This window comes from Taeniopygia guttata, chromosome 1 (assembly GCF_048771995.1).
Source record: "Taeniopygia guttata chromosome 1, bTaeGut7.mat, whole genome shotgun sequence".
NCBI lineage: Eukaryota > Metazoa > Chordata > Aves > Passeriformes > Estrildidae > Taeniopygia > Taeniopygia guttata.
Window position 1 is genome coordinate 88,995,002 of NC_133024.1, and position 22,650 is coordinate 89,017,651.

Below are 22,650 nucleotides of genomic sequence, written 5' to 3' on the forward strand. Positions count from 1 at the left end.
AAAATCTCTTCCAGCAATAACTGTACCTCTCTGCCAGAGAAACTCCATATATGGAGTTTCTGTCTTTTGCATGTTCTTTTGCACTGGATAAAAGAAAATAAAAAAACCCATCCTACACAGTCAGAGGTCTTAAGTGACTCCAGTTCCAGAGGTGTTGGTGGAGAATCCAGGACCATTAACTGTGGGAAGCCACACCTTGGAGTGGTGTGGTGTTCATTACCTTAATGGTTTGATTTACATGGAAAACCTGCCTTCCCTCCCTTTTGCAGTGTTGTTATTTATTACAGAGGTATCAGATCCCATTTATGCCAGCAAGGGGCATTGATGGCTCATGGTCTACCTCAAGCACAGCTGAAGCTCTCACACCTTTGGTGTTTTACGTTGTGCTCCTCTGTGCTCAGCGCAGAAGCTCCTGCAGAGGAGACTCGAGGGAGCTGCATGTTGAGAGGCCAAAAATCTTACACAGCTGTTTCACAGTGCACAAGATGGGGCAAACTGTAGTCTTTATGGTGATGTTCACCTTCTTCACAGTAAGAAAAAACCTTTCTGCTACTCAACACATTGTTATGCTCATGTGTAAACAGCCCTGTTCCTCTGTGTGCTGCCCACAGGCTGCCACTGGAACCTGTTATTCCTCCCAGGCTGCAGAACTGTGCTCCCATCCTTCAGACCAGTGAGATTCAACACCATAAACCAGTGACATGTTTGCCTCAATTAAACCTCTGGCCTCTGTGAATCACCTCCCTTTCCTCCCCCTCTTTTCAATGCTATTTTGTGCTATTTATGTCTCAAGTCCTTTAAGGAGGGGGAAAAAACCCAACAAGGTGACACAGGCCCATCAAGGAAATTCTTTCTCACTTCCAGTCCTTTTTACACTATTTCCAGATGCTGGGGCATGGGGTGTTCATCTTGCATCCTTGGCCATTTCAAGTTTTATTGACTGCACGTGAGCTGAAAGATATTTGCTTACCCTTTGATCAAACCCAAATACTTTTCTGCAGATGAAATGTGTCATCAGGCAAATTTCCTGAGCAAGTTTCCATGCAGGGGCACATACCCCTGGACTTGGCCATCTGTAACACATAGTCCAGGCACTTCCCCAGCAAGGAATGTTTACAGCTAAGGAGAGCACCTAATGAAGGACTGAAACAGGATTTATCTGCTCTCATTTTTCTGTATAGAGTTGTAAACTCAGAGCTTGTCAACCCAAGCCTCCTATTTTTAAGAAATTTTCCATTTTCATTTCTTTTTGACCTGCTGGGTCACCTTTCTCCAGTGGTGTATGCAGGAGAGTTTGAAGAATAGGAGCTCTGAAGAAGAGACAACACTGTAGTGTGGGGGTTTAGGCTCCTGAAAGCTGTTCACTGATATTCTGAAGTTTCAACAAAGGAACAGAAGATTCCTGGGGTCACTTGGAGTTTTCATACTAGGTTCTCCATCCTGACAGACAGTTAATAAGCAGAGATTGTTGTGCACAAAGGAACCATTCCTACCAAAATGCTGATATTATCCTTCATGTCACAGAAACCTCCTCCTATTGTTAAAGTTATGTGCTCAAAGCGGAGCACTTAGATGAGTTTGGAATTTGCAAACCTCAAAAAATGCCACAGTTGTGCAGCACTGACATGTCACCTCTTCTTTGCTTTGACTGATATAATCTGATGACAGTGAAATGTGTAAAAAACATCATCTGAAGGAACATTTCAGGGGGTTCCTGCAGCAAGGCTGATTTTCCAGCTGGAGTATAAATTAATGCCTATGAATTGGGGCACTGCCATTTCAAATGTGGTCCAGAGATTTAGATATCATAAACCATTTGGTTTATGATAGCTAAACCAAATTGGATTTGGTTTTTTGGATTTTGAGACGCTTTCTTGCTTTCTGAACACTTGTTGAACACAGCCAAATGGTTGACTTCATGGTCTTGATTAAAATGGAAATATTTTGTGCTTCTAGGACTAATGTTTTCTTTTATCTTAGTACCCAATTAATTTGTTGGTTTATGCACCTGCCTAAATGCCTCACAAAGATAATACATATTTATTCTTGTGTTTATCAAGCTAAAGATTGCATGTCGTTGGTCAGTTGTACTGATCATACTTTCCTTACAGAAACACATTACCTATTGTATCTGCCAGATATCCTACAAAAGACAAAGGTTTATTTTCTTTTAGGTGAGTAAAAGCCATAAGATCTGGTAGTTTCTTCCCAAATCAGTAAGTTATACCATGACAGATATTACTAACAACATGTTTCAGCATGTGTTTGAGACAGACCATCAGAGCTGAGGAAGGGATTAATTTCCAGCTGTGGGTTAGCAGTATCCATGGTTCTATTCCCACCAAAGGGGCAACCAGGTGCAACTGCCTATCCCCTCATGCCCTACGTGAGTCTCTGTGCTGGGTGTGGCTGGGGTACAGTTAATTTCATTAATGGCAGCTAGTATGGGGCTATAGTTTAGATTTGCAACCAAAAAGGTGTTGATAATTCAGAGATATTTTCAATATTGCTAAGCGGTGCTTACGCAGCACCTTTTGTGCCTCTCACCCACCCCATCAGCGAGGGGGCTCTGGGGGCACAAGGAGCTGGGAGGGGACACAGCCAGGACAACTGACCCCAGCTGACCCTAGGGACATCCCACACCAGATGGTGTCATGCTCAGCACATAAAGCTGGGGAAGAAGAGCAGCACATTCAGAATGATGGTGCTGGTGTTCCCAAGTCATTATTACATTATTTCCTGGTGATGGCTGAGCATCCCCATGGCATACTGAACTGTCCGTGGAAAGTGGAGAATGGATTCCTCGTTCTGCATTGCTGGATGTGTGTAGCTTTTCCTTTACCTATTTAACTGTCTTAATCTCAAACTTTTACCCTTCTGGTTTTCTTCCCTGTGTGGGTGGGTGTGAGTGACTGTCTGGGGCTGGACTGCCAGCTGGGGTCAAACCAAGACCTTCCTACCCTTGTGTTTTCAGTTACCTCTTCACCTTCTTCCTGTATCTGGCATTTGGGTCCTCCCTAGCACCCTCCCTTACTTCACCTCCTAAACAAATGTTATCTCACCAAAACCACACTCACCCTGCCCTTCACCCACTCCCACTGTCTCAGGCAGAAGAGCAATCTCAGGGCTGGGTGGGTTTCTGCAGCCAAGTGGGATGAGCAGCTGGTACAAGAGAGCTATCTGCATGCAGACAGCTCAGGGAGATGCCTCCTACTGGACTACTGTGCTCACCGGGAGCTCTGTGACATGGTGATCATCCCCTGGCTCCTCCAAGCTCTTAAACTGTAGGAAAGTGGTAGATGTTCATGCCCTAGCCTCCTTTAAAGTGACTCCCAGAGCACCAGCGATACACAGTTCTGCAGCATCTGAACGAAGCAATTGCTATTTATGTACATAAATAAATGCTCTGAGAGTTTCAGCCCCGGCTTTCAAATCAAGCAGACAAAATATTTCAACTACTTTTCATAACAAAGATTTCTAAAAGAAGAGAACATGGACAGGATTTTTGTTTTAGAGGCATCAGGTTTTGCTGGGGAGCTACTAATTTTTCCTGCTTGCTTGGGTTTTTAATTTTTTTGTTTGAAAGCTTTTTGTCCTGATCTTCTCCTGATTCTCTGAGGGGGTGTCAAAGTAATTTGGTCATTCAGAGAGAGCCTCATTTTTTCTTTTTTTCTTTTTTTTCCCCCACTTTCCTTGCCCCCTAAAGGAGGCAGCAGTTTTCTGGGGGCTTGCCTCTGCGGGACAGTGCTGGTGTGAGCTGTCCCTCCTCCCCATGGCATGAGGATGGATAAGCCATTGCACATACATGGTATGCAAACGAACAGGTGCCTCTAGGGTGTCACACACACATTCACACACGATTTCCTCAATTGGCAAACTAGAGACCCTTTTGTCAGTGAAATCTACAGAACTAATTCTCTTATCAGTGCTGACCACCAGACATCACCCTTGAATCACTTTGCAGCAAAAGGATATGAAAAAGTGTGATACCCTTTTACTCCTACAAATTACAAATCTACAAATTTTCCCATGTTTTCTTTAGAGCTCAACTGAAAGTCAGTTACAAAAAAATACAGAGACATGGGATTTCCTGAAGCTACTGGTTAAGTAAGCCTAATAAGTCCTGCATGGGATATCTTAACAGATGAAAACTGGAGAGCAAATGAACAATCGTAGATCCTAAAATCAAAGATTCTGATTTTTCCTCAAATGATAAGCATTCTCTCCCTTTGTTGGCAAGGCTAGTTGGAAACAGAAATTGCTTAACTGGAGCTGGGTTTATTTTTTGAACATAATTATCATCACTGAAAGATTTCACATTGAGCTTCCAGATGATTTTAAGTCAAAACCAGATGAAGTGCATAGAAACATCAGAACACTTACATTCCTTGGTGTTGGGAGGTGCCAGCAAGCACGAGTAGCAAACCATCCCATAGATGTTCCGAGGTCTGTTTTCTAGCATGTAGTAACTGCAGTTAAAGGCAAGAAGAGGCAAAACAGCACAAATTAATACGATATGACTGAACATGGTTCAGCAGCAACCAATTATAGGGAGATAAAATCATTTAAAAAAACTTTTATAAGCAGTCTGAGGCAAAGATTTTTTTCTTTTTTTCAAATTGCCTGAATAGACAGTGTGTTTCTCTTCTTCCTTTCCTCCTAAAATGTAATTAATCAAACATCTAGACATGACAAGATGTGGTAACATTGCCTAAAACAACATTAGTCTCCCTGCCGAGTTCAAGCTGCAGTTTACAGCATGCCCTGATATAAGATTTTTCAAAGTAAGAGAATGCAGTTTTTCGAAGAAGTAATCTTTCAAGCAAGACCACCAGTCGGATATGGTTAGCTAATTTTTCTCACAAACACTGTAAGAATAATCTTTGTAATCTTAGTACCAAATCTGAGCCAGATCATAATAAAAAATACAGGGAAAAAGCACTCTCACAGAGCAAGGCAGATTAGGTTTTACAGGTTTGGTTTGGTTTTTTGTGTTTTTTTTTTTTTTTTTAAATTTCCTTGCTGTATTGTTTATAAATTAGTCCTTGATAGTGGAATTAAAGTGTGAAGGAAATGTTTTCATAATTTGAACTTCTGGGCTGCTAATAAAGTTAGTGTTGAAATATGGTAATTGGCTACTCAAGAGCTGGATCCACATGCACCCTAATGAGTAATTACATCAGAATCATACATATGTTGATGTAACATCATACTGTCGATGTTACAGATATGTCTTTACAAATCACTTGTAAATCACTACATATTTTAATGAAGAGATGAATAAATTCTTAATCTATTTTGTGGAGACAGGAACTCAATACTACAAACATTTTATGCAACTGGGGATCTGTTTTCTGCCCTTATATACCTGCCTATGCATGTGAAGTATGGGTTTTTTTCTGGAAAATGCATGCATTGTTAGGAAATCACTGATGAAATGGTCCAAAATCAGTTGGTGTATTAATAAATGACAAATAAGAGATACAGATCTAGGAAATGGAATACACAGAGATGCAAAGAGGAGACAGGGACTGGAGCAAACTCAGAGAGTAGGGGAGCTACACATAGTTCCTCATTTCTTTCTTATTGGTTCTAAAAGATTCACCCTCACTTCATCCTTCAAATGTCACTTGTGTCTCGTGCCACTCTACCATTCTCTCGGGAGCAAAACTTCATCTTTCTTTTCTTATGGGGCCTACATAATTTTAGGTTGTAAAGCAGTTAATAAATACACAGGAAAAAGCTGCCAAACCACAAAAAAAAAAAAAAAGAGTGGAAGCCCAAAGATACATGTAAATCTACGAAGAAAAATACAGGACAGTTAGGATCCACTCCAATAGCTGTGTTGGTTTTTTTGTTGGAAAGACAAACAATCCTTCTGACAATTAATTTAATCAAACTGGTGGAAGAATTCTGGTTTTCACCACAATGCAGAATGGTGGAGGACATGTAAAGAAAACTGAAAAGGATACTCATGGAAGGCAACCATTCACTAATGGGAGTAGGAAACTCTGCAGTTGCAAGCACAATGACTCACCCCCACAAAGTACTGGCAACAGATTTGTGTTTCTGGTTACTTTCCAAAGCACCAGATATTAAAGGTAATGTTAGAAATATGTGATAGCTTTATATCACCAACTACAGAGAAGTGACCCACTAATGACAAAATAAATTTGCAGAGTATTACCCTTTCATTATGATGTTTATTCTTTCTTTCCCTGGCACCTGCCAGGCTCAGGTTTGGAGAGGCTACAGGCAAAATCCAAGAATAGAGGCTAGACTGAAAAATGGACTTGTTTTCCTGCTTAACACCATGCTTGCTTATCTTGGGCTAACCCTGGTGGTGTCATTCCAGACTCAGGGACTTGGACCCAGATTTAGGTCTGCTCTCCCACCATAACAGGGAGCCTGGGACTGTGGCACAAACTGGAGAGGGCTGGGTGTTGTCCTCAGCAGGGAACAGTCTGCAGAGAGCCATCAAGGAGGAGTATCCTTGTTGGAGGCATCTGCTGCCTTATCCAGAGCAGCAAGGGTGGAACTTAGTCTTGTTAGAAATTCACTGGCTAAACCTTTTCATGCAGAAAACAGAGGAGCATTCACTCCTTTTCTTAAAACCTCTCAGAAAACTGATCCTGCATTTGATGTAGCCATGGACAAACACAGGAAATGGGGAAATGTCAGTAGAAGAGGAATTTCTGACAGCATTTAAAATGATCCCATTGCAATTCTATCTTGTGAGGGGACTGGAGACTTATCTCAAGCTGAAGCATAAGGAATATGTGTTATTATTGTACTTGACCTGTTCTTACTCCTTATGGCCACTACTGAATGAGGACAGACAACCAGGCTAGAGGGACCCTTGCTCTGACCTGCTTGTAGTCAGCTGTGATCTCAGTCTCACTCCAGGAACACCTAATGGATCACCCCATTAAGGGAAATAGTCTGAGTCACACCTAATTTCCACATTCTTAACCTGTCTATTTGGCATGATGGAAGAGCTTCTGGGCAGGGAGCAGAGGACAAAGCCTGCAGTGTCCCAGGAGGTTCAGTCTAGGTACCTCTACAGTTCACTGGCAACTGGACTGTGGTTTTGAGGATCACAGCTTTGGAACTAAGTCTTTAAAATCTTCCCTGTCTTGCACACTTCTGTGAGCATGACAGTGTTATTTCTATTTTATATGAAAGGGAACACAAAGAAGCAGTGGATGACCTCTCCTATTGTACCAAAGGCCTCCTTCCCTAAAATTGGTCATCAGTAACAGTGAAAAAAAAAAAAAAAAAAAAGAAAACAGAAGGAAAAATATATAATTATCCAGCACTTATTTTAAGATAAATACAGAGGATGGCTCTTGTAACCACTGGGAAGGGCGGCCCCCTTCAGTGGTATTTTGCCTGAAAACTTTTGTGCAGAATGTGCCATATGCTCATCTTTTCCTCAGGCTTCTGTACTGAGCTGGTGAAAAATAGCAAAGGGATGAGTTGTCCTTAAGTGCAAACAGCAGCATGGGGGCTGTTACCTTGGGCAGGTCTGCAGTGTCTTATGGAAGCAATCCTCTAAAAATGGAAACCTTGTTTTTGTCCCTGCCATCCGCTCAGGGGCTCTCTGAGGTTTACTGCCCAGGTAATGGAGCACCCTGCCAGCTGCCACTCACCCTGGTACCTGGCTGTCCATGTGGCACAGGGGACAAGAAGGACAATCAGCTACTCACCAGCTCTCTGCTCTGACACACAGGCTCTGCATTTCACCCACCAGCACACAGGAGCAGACTCTGAGGACTCTAAGTAGCATGAGGAGTCAGGGCAGCTTCAGAGCTTGTTTTAGCTCATATTTAGTTTATCTAGAGAATTCCATCTATTCAAGCTCGGGCTGAGAGGGTGTTTCTCCTTAACTGCTGGCTTTGCCAAACAATCCCAGGACCTGAGCGTTGCAGGAGGAGCGGCACACAGCCAGATTCCGGCAGACCAGTTTCTGCTACAGGCCACACCTGTGCAAACACGATGCTTTGAGATTTCTCCCCAAGCACCAGCTGTGCAAGCTGATTATTTTCAGCCAGCACTCTGCTCCCACCTGGGTGACCTCATTAGTCCTGACAAGAATTGCAAAACGGCAACTGTGACCACTATTTAAGTTTCTTGCTCTTTGTGATGTATGAGGGGAAGTCAAGAGGGAGCTTTTTCAAGTCACATCATCAGTCTGTTTGGCTGGCAGCTAGACAAGTCCTTCATTTTATTTGTAAACTGTGAAAATTTCACAAAGACTTACTGATAAAATAAACCAGGAAGCATGCAGGGCCTCTTTAGCAGGGCTTCCTGTGCTATAAGGAGTGTGGGTTATACAGCATCTGCAAACTGCACAAAAGCCAAATGTCTGTAGGAATTACTCTCTAAGCCAAAAAGGAAAAGTGGCTGAAGCTGAAAAGGTATGTAAGGTGAGGTTGTATTTTAGAGTGTTTACTCACCCTACAAAAAAACATCAAGAGTGCATATATATGCTTGAGTTTGCAGACTTTCAGATGTAATATTGTCAAGGATATACATATCCAATGTAGCAATTTCTTTCTCACCATTATAATGAGAATTATACCGAGTGTAAGAGACCATTACAAAGATGGACTTAATAAACAGCACCTATTTTAATCCCCTTCAGCCAGCCCTGAAACTTGTTTAACTCTGAACAATACTACATTAACAGCTCCTCAGACTCCATTCTGTTGTGTAGACAGGACCCCAGAGACTAAAATGCCTCGGTAAATCTCACTGAACAGCTATGTTGGCTAATACTGTCAACTACTGACAAATGTGCCAGCTGTTCACATCTGAAGAAGTGATATTTTATGCCCCTAAACATGCTGTAGTGCCAGTATAGACCCTACAGGGTATTTAAGGTGCTGTCATGCAGCTCATATGTAGGAGGCAGGACTCAGAAGGTGACCCTCTGAAGCTACAGCTGGAGGTCAAGCTGGATTTCTTTGACTGTTTAAAATGGCCCTGCATAGCTGTGCTTGTTCCCTTTCCATTTCTAGTAAGAGGAAAAAGTTTTCTAGTTGTTCCAAACAGTGAGATTTCAGTAAGATTAAAAACATCTTCTTTAGGGTCCCTTCCAGGCCTAACTATTTTATGATTCTGTGTTTATTAAACTCACCAATACTTTTCAAACATTTAAATGTATTGTTTTAGTAGAGATGAAAAATCATAATTTACCGGTATTGTACCTACAGTCAGCTTTGACATGGAGAGGCTGTCAGAGATTTTGACATCTGAAAAGTACCTCCCAGTAGAGGGAGTACCCCTTACCTCCTCTACCTCTCTTTGGGTAGAGCAGAGGTCCGTGGATAAGTCCTTACCCTGGGAGACAAGGGCCACACTCCGCATCATTCTCCTGATCCCCAGGCGTCATGACTGTGGCTCGGAAAAAGCCCTCGCAGTCCTTGTGCCGTCTGCATATCTGGTAACCTCCTTTGGAAAACTTCTCAGAAGGGCAGGGGACGCAGCCATAGTCCTCATCTTTGGTGCCGTATCCACATGTCTGCAACAACACAGAGTCACTCAAAAGCAGTCTTGTGCTGCACACCAACTTCTAGCAAAAGAGAATGTTCACAGCCTGCCCCACTGGCCTTGCAGCACAAAGGGAAAGGAGTTTGCCCTTTGGCCTGTTAGTGTCTATCCTAAAAAGACCATGCAGGGATATGAAGATACAGCACTCTGTGTGCTGGAGAGGGAGAAGGGAAACTGGAGAATCACACTCCCCCATACTACTTCTATCATAATCCAGCAAATTGTGGAAGTGAATTTCAGCTGCTGCTTGGATAGAAAGTGAACTGAAAATGGAAGAATAGAGATGACTCCTATAGGAGAAATACAGCTGCAGCAGGGCTATCAGCAGTTTCAGGCTAAGAACTCCAGAGGGAACCCAAAAGGCAATGTTTGAATGAGATTTTGTAACCTCTGAAGTCACATGTCCCAGCTGAACATTGCATTTAGATTAAATAAAACTAAACCAAACTGGTTATTCAATCATACTTGTTTGGGACTACCAACTGTGTGAAATGCTTGCAATAGGATGTTTATCCCATTAAAACCAAACAGGATTTCAGTAATTTATTTTTTTCTAATAAGCAATAATTACCTACTGTAAATCAAATGGTTACCTAGGAACCATAATTTAAAATATCGCAGAAACATCCAAGTTCTTCTAGTGCCGAAATATCTTAGCAGGAGAGCAAAAGTAACTTGTCAGTGTGAGGGCAAGCAAGCCAGACTGACTGATTTATCACTCTGTGTTGGAATGTCAGCGTCAGATTCTAAATAACTACTGAGATGAGAACAGACTCAGAGACTGTGTTTGGAACTTCTACCTTTCCATTTTTACAGTACCCCTTTTAACAGGCTGCTCCTGGGATACGGATTGCTGGCGTGCATGCAAGGTGCCTCGCTCCCACGGCACACTTGGAGGTGTGAGTGCTCCTGCTTAGGCATCCTCAGCCTTCCCATTTCCTTTCCTACCCATTACTTCCACACAACAAAGCATTTGGGTTTTTTGCATTTAGTGTTTGATTTGTTCCCCCAGCAGCAGAAGAAGCTGGCATTACCATGTAAGGCTCTTCACCCGGCTCGCACTTGGGGCAGTCGTGGCACATGCCAGTGGTCTGGTTGTAGTACTCGTTCTCACCGCAGTTGGAGTATTCGGCACTGGCAGAGTACACCAGGGAGACCTGTCACCAGAGAGCATTCCAGAGCACTGTCACTTCCACTGCCATCGTCCTCCATGCCTCACCCCTTCCCCTTGCACATCTGCTGTTGTTCAGCAGGGCCAGCACTGCAGAGTGAAACACCTAAAGCTCAGAAGCAGAAGTGGCGACACTATTCAAATGGAAGCAGATGCAGGTTTCAGCAACCTGGTATTTCCAAGAGTTTCTCAGAGACTGACATTCATGCTTGTTGGCACTGCCACTCCTTAAAACACTGAAGGCCACAGTTCCTGACCTTGTAACTCACATGCTCTCCCACACAAGCAAATGCCCAAGTTCACACCCTCATGACTCCCAGCTCTAATGAGCCTTCATAAATGTGACTGCAAGGGACAACTATAACAACCAGAGATAATGCACTGCCTCAGGCCTCAACCACAATAGGGCTGTGCTTCATGTCACAGCCAGGCTAATGTGCTCTTCTAGCACTTGCTGTCTCTGCTCCATCCTAGGTCCTTCTCCTTCTCCTTCCTAGCAGCCAGGGTTTAAACTGCACATTCTCAGGTGTTTTATGGAATAAAAATTATCTACATTGAGGTTCAGTCCCTAGGTCATGTGTGGGTCTGCTACCATTCATGGGTGGTTATGAATAACCCAAGCAGAACCCTGTTATCTTTGCACACTATAGAGACATGTACACACAGAAATACACAGAAATACCTACCATCAGGAAAGGGAACACGTGAGTCCATTTACGTTCACCCAGGTGAGCCATGCTCTCTTGATATTTTACCTGAAAAGACAGAATTGGTGGTTGTTTATGAACATGAGTAAATACTTGTGTGTGTTGCCAAAATAAGAACAGAAGGGCTCATAAGCAGAATAAAGGTTACATGGGAGCAATGCCCAGAGGTCTAAACAAAGAGAGGGGGAGATGTGCACGTGCAGTTGTGCACACACACAGACACCACACCCCCTTACTGTACATCTCTTTCCTCTCTTTGAGAAGATAATGGCAGGAGGGGATCCACTCTTGCCATATTTACAAAAATCTGTAAAAGATGAGGAACCACCTTGGCTTGCTGAGTAATCTTCCTATGAGGGAATGGAGGGCTGCATATTAACTACTAAATGAAGGAGGTAGTCTTGACCATTGAAATGAAGTAGCCTGGCTTGTGTCCACACCAGTTAGTGCTTGACCACACTCCATCAGGTTTGTCTGGGAAAGATCTGTATGGAGCAGCCAAAGCAGAGCTGGGGAGTGTCCCAATGGCAAGCAGTGTGGGCAGTCAGAACATCAGGGCTACACTTTCCTTGCCAGCTCCTGTGGAGGCACTGAGAAAGCCCAGAGCTGCTCTCCTTTCTTTAGCAAGCATCAGCTGTTTTTTGTTCTTGATAAGCAAACTGCAGATCTGAAAAGTTAAACCCAAGGAAGGAGCCAAACCTTATATTCAAAAAGCTATTGAAAAAGTTGGGAAAAAGAAAGGCTGAAATCTATGTTACAAACACATATGCTAATTTATTTAGCTCCTTAAAATGATTAATTTTTAATAAGAGCTAATGTTCCATGTTCAAGTACTGGATTTCTTCTAAGGTGAAAAAAGAGACAGGAAAAGGAGGCTCAAAATGTTTTTTTTTTAGCATGATACAACCTATTTAATTATATTGTTACAGCACATAACATGCCCTGAGGGTTTTAGAGCTCCAAATTGCAAGTGCTTGAGATACAGTTGCAACATTTTGCTCCTACCAGATGTAAAATATTCTTTCAATTTTCTATGTCTCAGACACTGGGAAACTTTTAGCCTCCCAGAAGAGTACAATTACTGCTTTGTGCCACATTCAAGCATACAACTTATATGAGAGCAGTGCTCTAGTATTTGAGATACCTGCTAACATTTACAGTTTTAAGTAGATTAAGCAAAGATGATATCACTCCAGCATCAAGCTATGAACTTGCTTTATATGTTCCTTCCAGCAATTGGGCTAGCTGAGACAGGTAACTGGGTGGGTGGGTGGACAACCTGAATCATGAGTATATTCGTTTGTGCAGGAAATTGCACTTTGAAACCTAGAAACAAAAGAGAATCAGAAATAAATTAGTCCAAATAAGGAAAAATCAGTCCTAAATCTGGAGGTAAGAAATGGAAAATAGTAATTTCATTGTATAAAGTGTCAAACATGAAGTTGGATGAAGGCTTTGTCTGTGGCAGTGCAGTTGCCTGGAAAAGTTCCAAGGATATTGTCTCAATGCATATATTTGTTAAACTGCACTCTAATTATAAAAGAGTTTTTTAGACCTCAGATATTAATATTATTAAGGCCCCACTGATACTGCTAAATTATCACATTTATTATAAATCTGGTCTGAGGCTGCTCAGAACCAAAAAATTTCACCAGTAAATGTCGAATCTGTAACTTTACAGTAAGAGTCTATTTTACATCAAAACCATGCTTCAGTTGCTTTCAAGCCACCCAGATGTTCACTGTTTGAGGTACTTGTATGCAATCATAGCCAGATTTGAAAAATGGAAATGAGGAAGTATAGCCCACTTATGTTCCATACAATCTTCTTCATTTGGCATTTATTTATATAAAATGTTGAACGTGTCAAGTTATATATACATAAATAAAATATTTTTTCTCTCTTAATATAAATATGCATGTGGGGTATGTTTTGTATGTAAACATACTTTTTCCCTCCCTGCATTCCTTCATTTTATGCAGCAATATGTCAAGCATATGGGAAATACTTCTTTTAACTGGAAAAAGCCATTTTAAAGTGCTAGATTAGAACTCTAGGGGAGAATTTTCCCACAAATTGCAGTATCAAAAAAGTTAAATTTTGGTATTCATTCTCCTATTCAAGTATACTGCCATAAATTGGGTGTGTTATTTATGTTGGTTTTATTTGTTTGTTTGTTTGGGTCTTTTTCTCCTTTGGTGTTAAAACTCAAACCCCTTATTTTATAACACAGGTGTGAACATGGGAGTGGGGGGAGGGAGATGAAGGAAGATTCTGGCAGTAGGGCCACAGGTAAGTTAGTTGTCTGTGTTAGTTGTCTCTGGTACTCAGCTGGGGAGATACCTGGAGGTATCTGCCAAGATATGCCAGGCTGCTCTTGGGCTTGCTGTCAGTTTTCAGGCATGGTAAGTTATATCTGCACCATGCTATCTGTCATCATTAATCCCATCCACACAACAAGGGGTCTTCTAGTGTCAAGACCACTTTTCTTTCTAGCTGACACCTATGAAGACACATTCAACCAGCCAGCTTCTGCCAAGAATCAGAAAAAAGAGTGACCAGACATTATAGCCCCTAACCATTAAAATAAATTAGTTCTTAATTAATTGTTTTCCTTCAGCTGAAGCAAATGAGTTTCTCCTGTGGGGTGGAATGAAGAAGTGAGCAGGAAGGAGCTGGAGGTGAATTTTTTGCTGTGACTCTGGTATCGCTCCTAAGGAATTTGGGATCTCCGGCTGCTTGTCTGCCAAGCCCTGCAGAGATCCTGATTTGTGTTTTTGTTTGGGACGTGTGGGTGTCTCCAGAGAGGAGGTGTAAAACATAGATGCTGTCTTTGTGGATCAGGTGTGCAACTCAGAGCAAGTCTTGTCATGACTAGCGGGGGTTGCTAATTACAGCTATATTTGTCTTTTGGGCATATTCGTTAATAGCTGGTAAGAATATACATGTAAGATGACAGGAAAAGGAAGATTATTTTCCCAGTGGCAACCACAGCAAGAAATGCTAGAGACTCCCTGTCTCAGCTACTTTCCTGTAGATGCAAGGCAGAAAGTTGGGGAAAAGAAAAAAGAGATGACTGGAACCCTATTACTCAGATATTTCTCCTCTCAGACCAAAAAACCTTCCATACAGTCCTTGCGCTTTCCTATCAAAAACTGGTAGGTATAAATAAATAAGTAAATAAGTAATTAAATAAGTAAACCACCAGGTAGAAAGTGTTTAGTTCATGCTGTCTAAACAAGAAAAAGCATCATTCATTGTAGTTAGCCTTCAAATTTGATAATTTACTTAGATTATTAGGTAGCACTGACATGATTTATTTACAGCATCCATGATTATAATCAAAGTAAATATATGAAATGTGCAAACAATGAGGTTATTACAGCTGGCGGACTAAGCTAAAGCTCACAGCTTTCAGTGGATGACCTTACATGTTCTTCTAATTCTCTGGCTTCAGTAAGTAATACAGTGGAAAAATATTTTCCTATCCTATACTTTTCTGGTTTTTAAAATACAGTGTAAAAATGGAGGAAAACAAACACATGGATTGAAGCACAGAAATGTTTCTCATGTAGAAAGATGGGGACTTTTTCGTATCTCTGTATTTCCTTAGTTTCATCATTGACATAGGTGTACTTCAACGACAGAAAACAAACTTGTGAGACGGAGAGGCACAACCACTGTCTCAAATAACTTTGCCAATTCTGATAGGCCCATACACCATACACATTTCTTTTCTGGGGTTTCCTAAGCAGCAGTTTGGTTATCAGGTCTGTGGCTAGGAATGTAATCCCTAAGTAGTTGGCAAATTGGTATCAATTATCAATCCACATCCAAGACCTCAGCTAACAACAGCAGAATGCAAGAAAAAGGCTTCCATATAAAAAAAGGTAGGCACATTTCATGTCCTTCACAGTGCCACCAGCAAACCCAGCACTTGCCTTGAGTTCTCAGGGTTTATGGGAAGAACCTCACAAACCACCTCTTCCACAGATTATCACAGTTTTTTGCATGAGCTCAGTAGATAATCTCTGTACGCTCCCAATGGTGCTAAATACTTCTTAACTGAGATAAGCATATAATCCTCACTGCAGGGCCTCACAGGCTTCAGAGTTCAGCAGCAGAGTTCAGTCTGGCTCCAGACTTCTGAAAAAAGATGCAGTCTGAGTTTTGCTTTCAGAAGGGAAGCCCATCACTGAATGACAATGATGGCACTGCATGCTCAGGGAAAGAATAAATTCAGTGAATTAAAAAGTAAATGGAAACACAGAGATGATGGAAGAAAACTGTTTTGCAGCCTTAATTACAGTTTGCATTGTTGTGAAAAATTATTGTACGGAACATTATTACATTCGTAGGACACCATCAATGATACTGTTTCCCGCTGTTTCCCACTGTTTCTTTATCACTTTGACCTTGCAAATACCTTAATAATTTCTTCAGAGAGACATAAAAAGTGCTAAAATGATACAACTCTATTCTCCCTTCTTACTGGAAACATCAAAAGGCAGTGAGAATAGCCCAAGCAACACATAAAATTTTAATTGCCCTGTGATCTGGCAACCATGTCAGAAAAATAATTGATTAATCGATCACAGAAACAATACTTTTTCCAGTGGGAACAGTATTGACAAGAGGAGACAAAAAATTCTTTAATTTGTTAATGGGGGCACTGTGTTTTGAGGACCTGGGGACAATCAAACATAATGAAAAGCCATCCATCTCCTACAGGGTTGCTTATTTGGAAACTATGTCTGGAAGTTGATAATCGAACCTGTTTTTTCACCTTACATAAAGACACGTGTCAGCTCTCAGGTAGGTGGCCCATCAACTTCATGGAACATTCTTTGGGGGAAAAAGAGGCTACCATGCAGGAACACAGCAAAAGCAGAAAAGAAGGAAAGGCTTTTCTAATACACTTTGCACGACTGACACACATTTCTGCAGAAAGGGGGCATTAACAAGGTCTGAGAGGACTCTGGAGTTTCCCATAGTGCACACACTGTTGGCTGGTATCGAGCCAGCTATGCCCCAGCCCCCTTGCTGCTGGCATGGCCCTGATTCAGCCTCTCCCCTGGGCTGACATTGGTTTTACCTGCCAGCAGCATCCCTTCAAAACCTAACCATGCCAGGCTGGCACTGTTGGAGGATGACTGCAGTCTCCATTCCCACTCCGAAGTCCACTCAGGGCACATGGCTCAGAGGCCTCTCTGCTGCTCCAAGACACTTGGGGATGTGAGAGAGGAGTGAGCATAGGATGGATTTTTTTGGGCAGGAAAATGGGAATTAATTAATCTCGCAACCTGCTACCACAACATATCCTCATCAGTGATGTTCATCCTAGACAGACTCGTGTTTTGGTGGGGAACTGATACTGAAGGGAAAAGGCACTCATGACCTCCTGCCATGGAGGCTACAGCAGTTACTGACAGAATTTATTGAAATTGTAAATAGAATAAAAGTCACATTGTGACCATTTAACAATATTTTCTTTATACAAGTAAGAAAATATTAGGGCAAAAATGTTAGCAGGGGTTTGCATCTCTCCCAGTCAAAAGGCTGCCCTGATCTTAGGAGAGGTTATATAGGCTCTTTTGCTTTCTTATTGATGTTTTACTAGAAATAAATTTTAAAAATTTAAAAAAACACCCAGAAACCTTATATTTCTGACATATATATATACATACACACATACCCACACACACCCACACCCACACCCACACCCACCCACACACATATATATAAAATGGGGGAAAAAATTTGAATGCTTTGGCCAGTCCCCAGGAGGATTCTCCTCAGTGGTACAGGCTTGCTTTTCACCTCTGCTTGTTTTTCTAAGGTGATTTCCATGAAGGCTTTCTGATTATTTTCAGTTCCTATTAATGTCTTCCAGAAAGTGCTACAACAGTCATATTATTCCTTCTGATTTCCTTGTTTAGGTATCTGTTTTCAGAGGGCTTGGGATTTTCTTTTGAGAAGTATTGGCAATGGGGGTGGTGCTGGGGGCATCCCATCCTCCCCAGCAGATCTCCTGCTCTACCGCCCAGGTGAGTTCACCCTGCTGCCAGCTCAGAGCTGCCAGAGGGCATCTGAGTTTTCCATGGAAATAGTGGGAAGATGAATCTTACATCACCATGAAAAATTGTAAGTGAACATGCTAGACTTCCCAGCCTAATACTTCTAAGACGAAAATTAATGAGCAGAAGCACAGTCATTCACTGTCTGATGGATTGTCTCAGTGCCACATCTGCTCAGTGCTCTCTCCATCACCATTTCCTAAGAAGTTTCTCCATCTACTCCTGCCCAAGGGACAGGAAACTTGTTTCTGGAATTTTGCTTCCAGGCGCAAGGTGAAACTGCTGATACAGAAACAATTTAGATTCAGAAGCTCTCCTGAGACAAGTATTGCTTTCTATTTGAAGCAGAAAATTAAAAGCTTATTAGGAAAGTACAAACTACCAAAGTAACGATGGTGTTTTTCTAACACCCTTTCCTTTTTGTTGTGCTTTACTCTTCTAGATGACAAATAACATAAGAACAATCTAAATCTTGTTTTTCATTATTAGGACCACTAAGGATTTGGGCTCATACTTTGCTTCCATTTCTCAGGGTCTGTTGCTGGGAGCTGCTGATACCGTCAAAGATCATAATATTTGGGAAGCAGATGATTTTTAGCATGGTGCAGACACTGTCATTCTTTAAATACAATAATGGTTGATTATTATATTTATTATTGTATTATTATTTAAATATAATAATGGTTGAAATTTAGAAATACTTTACACGAAGGAACTGAGGTGGAATCCTGCAGTGACCATTGACAGAATGTATTGAAATTGGAAATAGAAAAAAAGTCCCATGGTGACCATTCAACAAATAATTTCTGTTCTTAGCTCTACGGTACATTTGCATTTCTTAACTAAAAGCCAAATACTTTTAGAGAGATCAACACACAGTTCTAGTTTTTCCATGGTTTACATGAAAGCATCTGAATTACTGCATCTGACAGGCACAGAGAATAGTAGGTGGGGTGCAGTGGGAAGGAGATACAGGAGAGCATGGTGGTGCCTCTGGAGGTACTACATGGGGCAGGATGGTATCAGGAGGGTCCTGGCCAAGAATTCTCCTTCCCTGTACAAGTGCATTAAACAATGGTGCAGCAGTTTCACTGTTTGGCAAAGGTAATGGAGGCAGTATTATGTCATGGCCATGTATACTTTGGTACTTGATATTAGAGTCTCAGAAAAGCCTCTTGTTTGTCAACGGGCCTCTGTCTTACAGACAAAGGGACACATATGCTGCCAACAAACATTAAGTTTTTTATTATTCTACTTTTTACATAACTGTGTTTGAAGGGGACTTATTATTTTTGTAAACTAAAGGCTGGCTGTATTTAAATTCAAAACTGCATCCCAAGCTGCCTGGGCCACCATTGTTGGGAAGAGCAGAGGGAGAGGGAAGCTCTCCGCCGGGAGCAGGGCCACACAGCGAGCCGGCGCCGTGCCGGGGTGCCCGAGGGGAGCGGCGGCTGCAGGGCACGGCGCAGGGCCCGGAGCACCAGCCAGGGCTGCGGGCCGCGGGCCGAGCAGGGGATGGGGCAGGGTCCATGGGAGCAGCCCCCGTGTGCCCCATCCACCCACCCATCCCCCTGCGGCTTCAGTGAGGGGAAGGGGCACAGAGACTAAAACACAGCTCCAGTCCCAGGGCTGGGCAGAGGAACACGCCTAAGCAGCCCAATGCCCCGTGTCTGTGGGGACTGGCGAGCTACGGCCTGCTGAGGCTGCTGCTTATGCCAACAGCACATGTAGAGGCAGGAGAGGGAACAACCACCGCAACCACCTTGGCTAGGAAGAGCTGAAGTTGTAGCCCATCACACGGACATGCCCACAGGAATCGCGTGTTTACAGGCATGCGTGTGTACACAAACACAACTATTTATACACACATGCCTTCAGAGAGGTTGACTGTCCTTCATGTCTCTGTTCAGCCAGGATGTCCCAAAACTCCAGGAATGTCCTAGTGCAGTGGCATCTCTGTGGTCAACATTCTAAGTAGGGTTGCAATTACAAAGTATGTTGCCTTTGCTCCTAGAGAAGGAGGGAGAAATGTGTTTCTCTGTTGGAATACTTTCTCTTTTGAGTCAATAATCATAAAATCTCTTCATAATTTCTCTGAGGCCCTTATTTCTTTTTTAATGAAGGTGTTTACATTCCTAATTAAGGAGTGCATTAAGCCTAGTGGTACCTTATCTGATAAACCCATTAGTAGGCTAAGTCAAGCTGAGCCTTTCAAGGTAGCAAGCTAGCTTTAAAAACTGGTTATCCTCTGGGCTGAAATATGCAAACCAAGAGCTCACAATTAACTTGGGTTAATACAAAATACCATAAACGTAATAATATATTTAAAAATACAACACAGGTGCTAATGACTATTTTTTTGTTTTTGTTTTTTTTTCTTCCCCTTCTCCTTTTTTCTCCTCTCTGCAGGAGCTTACAGCCTGTCACTTTGTTCCCAGGTAACACCCCTCCATGCTCCACAGGTGTTAACTACCTTTTTCTCTCATGTGGAGGGATTCATTAGCATAACAAGATTGATCCAAGAATTCTTACTTCTGCCTTGCAGTTAGCATGGATTTTACTGGTGCTTTCTGGACCTGATGAACAAACTACACTTGATATATTTATTTTTCTAAAGTGTGTCAGTTGGTCTAATAAAAGATACCAGCTATCTCTCCATGCCTATTCTCCCAACACCACCAACACACGACTCAGAAAAACTTTGAGACACCACCTCCTTGCCACACAAGTGTCAGCTTGTGGAAGTAACCACTTGACCTGCGTCCTATGAAGCAGCAGCCTTGTGACTGCACCCTGTCTGTCTGGGAACAGCTATTGCTTTTCAGCATGGCACACTCAGCCACTTCTCATAGCAGCTTGCAGCCCAACACCCTCACTTAAATAAGACTGGTTTTGAGAGACCAGGCAGGAGTCTTCAATGCAGTGATTGCTCTTTTGATGGGACCTGTAGGACCTGTCCCATGCTTTTTATGCATATGAGTGCCAAATGTTTTATCAAAGTTCAAAGATTCCGTGGTACCCTCTTTATTAGGAATTAAATCTTCCTGTCAAGGGGAACTTAGGAGCCAAGTACCACGTACCAAGGACATATTGCACATTAAATTTGTGCAATGTCTCTACTGTGAGTTTACAGGAGAGGGAATAGGCTACAAGCGCCCATCTTGAAAGAGGAGGTCAGTAGTGTCCAGAGGAGGTCAGCAGTGTCCAGGAGCTGCTTGCTGCAAGTAGCAGAGCAAGCCTCCTGTCAGGGCAGCTGTGGATCTGCCTTCCATGGGTCCCACTGGCTCCTCAGCCTTGATACCTGTGGCCCGGGAGCTGAGGTAACTGGAAACCATTGCACACGCTGCAGGCTATCCTGCAATATATGAAGGCCAAGCTTTGCTACCTGCTGACCTGACAGCAAGCACTCCAGAAAGCACAGGAGAAGTGGGGAGTTCAGGCTGGCAAGCTAATGACCTGGAAGCCAAGCCTTATGTGGTGTTCAGAAAATATATCTGCAGAAAGGAACCATATTCCTGCTGCTAGCTCTGTGCCAGGTGAGGTTTTCCTCTGTGCACTGCCAGGTGTCTGTGACTCCCTTCCCCAGTCACCTGGGGAGAGCTGCTGACTGCCTCTGGCTTGGCTACTGCTAACCCCAGCCTACATATTCTCTTCAAATATACTGCATTTCAAATCAGCTTTATATTTCTTCTTCTCCCCACTCCACTAATTGTTAATTTAGCTGATTCAAATGCCTTTTATGGTACTACAACCCAACTAAGCTGCTGAGAAGAAAAGATATTTTTATCACTCATAAGCACATCTGCTGCCTCATCCCATTTCAGTGACATGGGCACAAGAAAACATGGAAATGCAGTTTCAGAAGCACTACCCTGTCCTGAAACAGAGGTGATGGGATGGAAATATGGCAGAGCACTGTGGAAAAAATGAAAAGGATGGCATCAGAGAATAATTGACACAACAGTGAGTGTCATAGTCTTAAAGACTATGAGTATCATGGTCTTGATTTTTATCATCTAGATGTTTAGTTGCATATTTAAAAGTTTCTAGTCATGTAAAGCCACTTTTTTTATAAAAGTCTTTGGACATGTCATGAGTCTTGCTGTAATTGTGAACCTAATCTCAGGTTCTATAATATTCCGTGTTGCTGTAGGAAAAACTAAATGAGGATGGATAGGAAAGGGACCTCTGTGAAGCAATGACAGTTCTAAGATGTATGGAAGACAAGGAGCCAGTGGGAGTATTTAAAGTTATCTCAGAAACATCCAGTATGATCAAATAAATATAATCTTTTCTGTTACCTACCAGAAAATGACACATTTTCCTACCAGATGATGAGGAATGTTGTTTTGAATAAATACAGGTTCTGACAGCTGCTTTAATAGTTATGTGTAATGCCTCACTGGCCTTAAGACATTTTAGACTTGGCTATTCTCTAAAAGTGAGAACTTCCTATAGCTTTCTTAGAATCTTGGGAATGTGAAGCATCACCCACAAACAGCTGAATACGTTCTGTTCCCTCTAACTGCAGTGCTTGCTGAGAAAGGAGAAATGCAGAGACTGCACTAATTGTACTGCAAATTTAAAATTGGATGTGAATCATCCTTCCCATAAAAAACATTTGAATATATTTAATTCTGCCCCACCAATGGTTAATTTAAGTTTTGATTTACCATATATCCCATGAGTGTTCTCCTTACACACTTCACAAGTGAAGGCTGGCAAAGCTCCTGAACAGGATTCCAGCTCCACTGGGGGGCAGTGCATTAGCACATATATTAATAATGCACTCACCTGCTCCTGAGAAAGCAAGATTTCAAGCTTTCTCTGCTTCTGAGAAAGCAAGATTTCCAGAGAAATGTTTAGCTACCATGAGACATTCTGCTTAATAGAACAAATCTGCACGAATATCTCTCCTATATGTACTGTTAGATTACTGAATTGTTAGCTACACAACCAATGCTGACCTGAGGATGAAAACAAGTCTGAGTACAGAGATAGTTTAAGCTATTTATTGGCACCAGGATCAACAGATTCTAAATTAGCTACAAAGCTGCAGGGAATCCTGAAATGTGAAATCAGTTAGGCTGGTGTGGGATTTTGTTTTTTTTTTTTTTTTTTTAATTCTTAGCCCCTCAGG

The 22,650-nt window shown here is 42.2% G+C and overlaps 1 protein-coding gene across 2 annotated transcripts in view; it reads right to left on the reverse strand.

Moving 5' to 3' along the window:
* Nucleotides 1-22,650, reverse strand: part of EDAR (ectodysplasin A receptor) — a 73,590-nt gene that overhangs the window by 15,713 nt on the left and 35,227 nt on the right. For both annotated transcript variants that reach the window (XM_072933191.1, XM_072933185.1), the window contains exons 2-5: nucleotides 11,413-11,481; nucleotides 10,590-10,712; nucleotides 9,345-9,526; nucleotides 4,384-4,469 (exon numbers count right to left, since the gene is read on the reverse strand). In XM_072933191.1, the coding sequence (XP_072789292.1) occupies nucleotides 4,384-4,469; nucleotides 9,345-9,526; nucleotides 10,590-10,712; nucleotides 11,413-11,463 (442 nt within the window). In that variant the 5' untranslated portion in view covers nucleotides 11,464-11,481. The remainder of the gene's footprint in view (nucleotides 1-4,383; nucleotides 4,470-9,344; nucleotides 9,527-10,589; nucleotides 10,713-11,412; nucleotides 11,482-22,650) is intronic.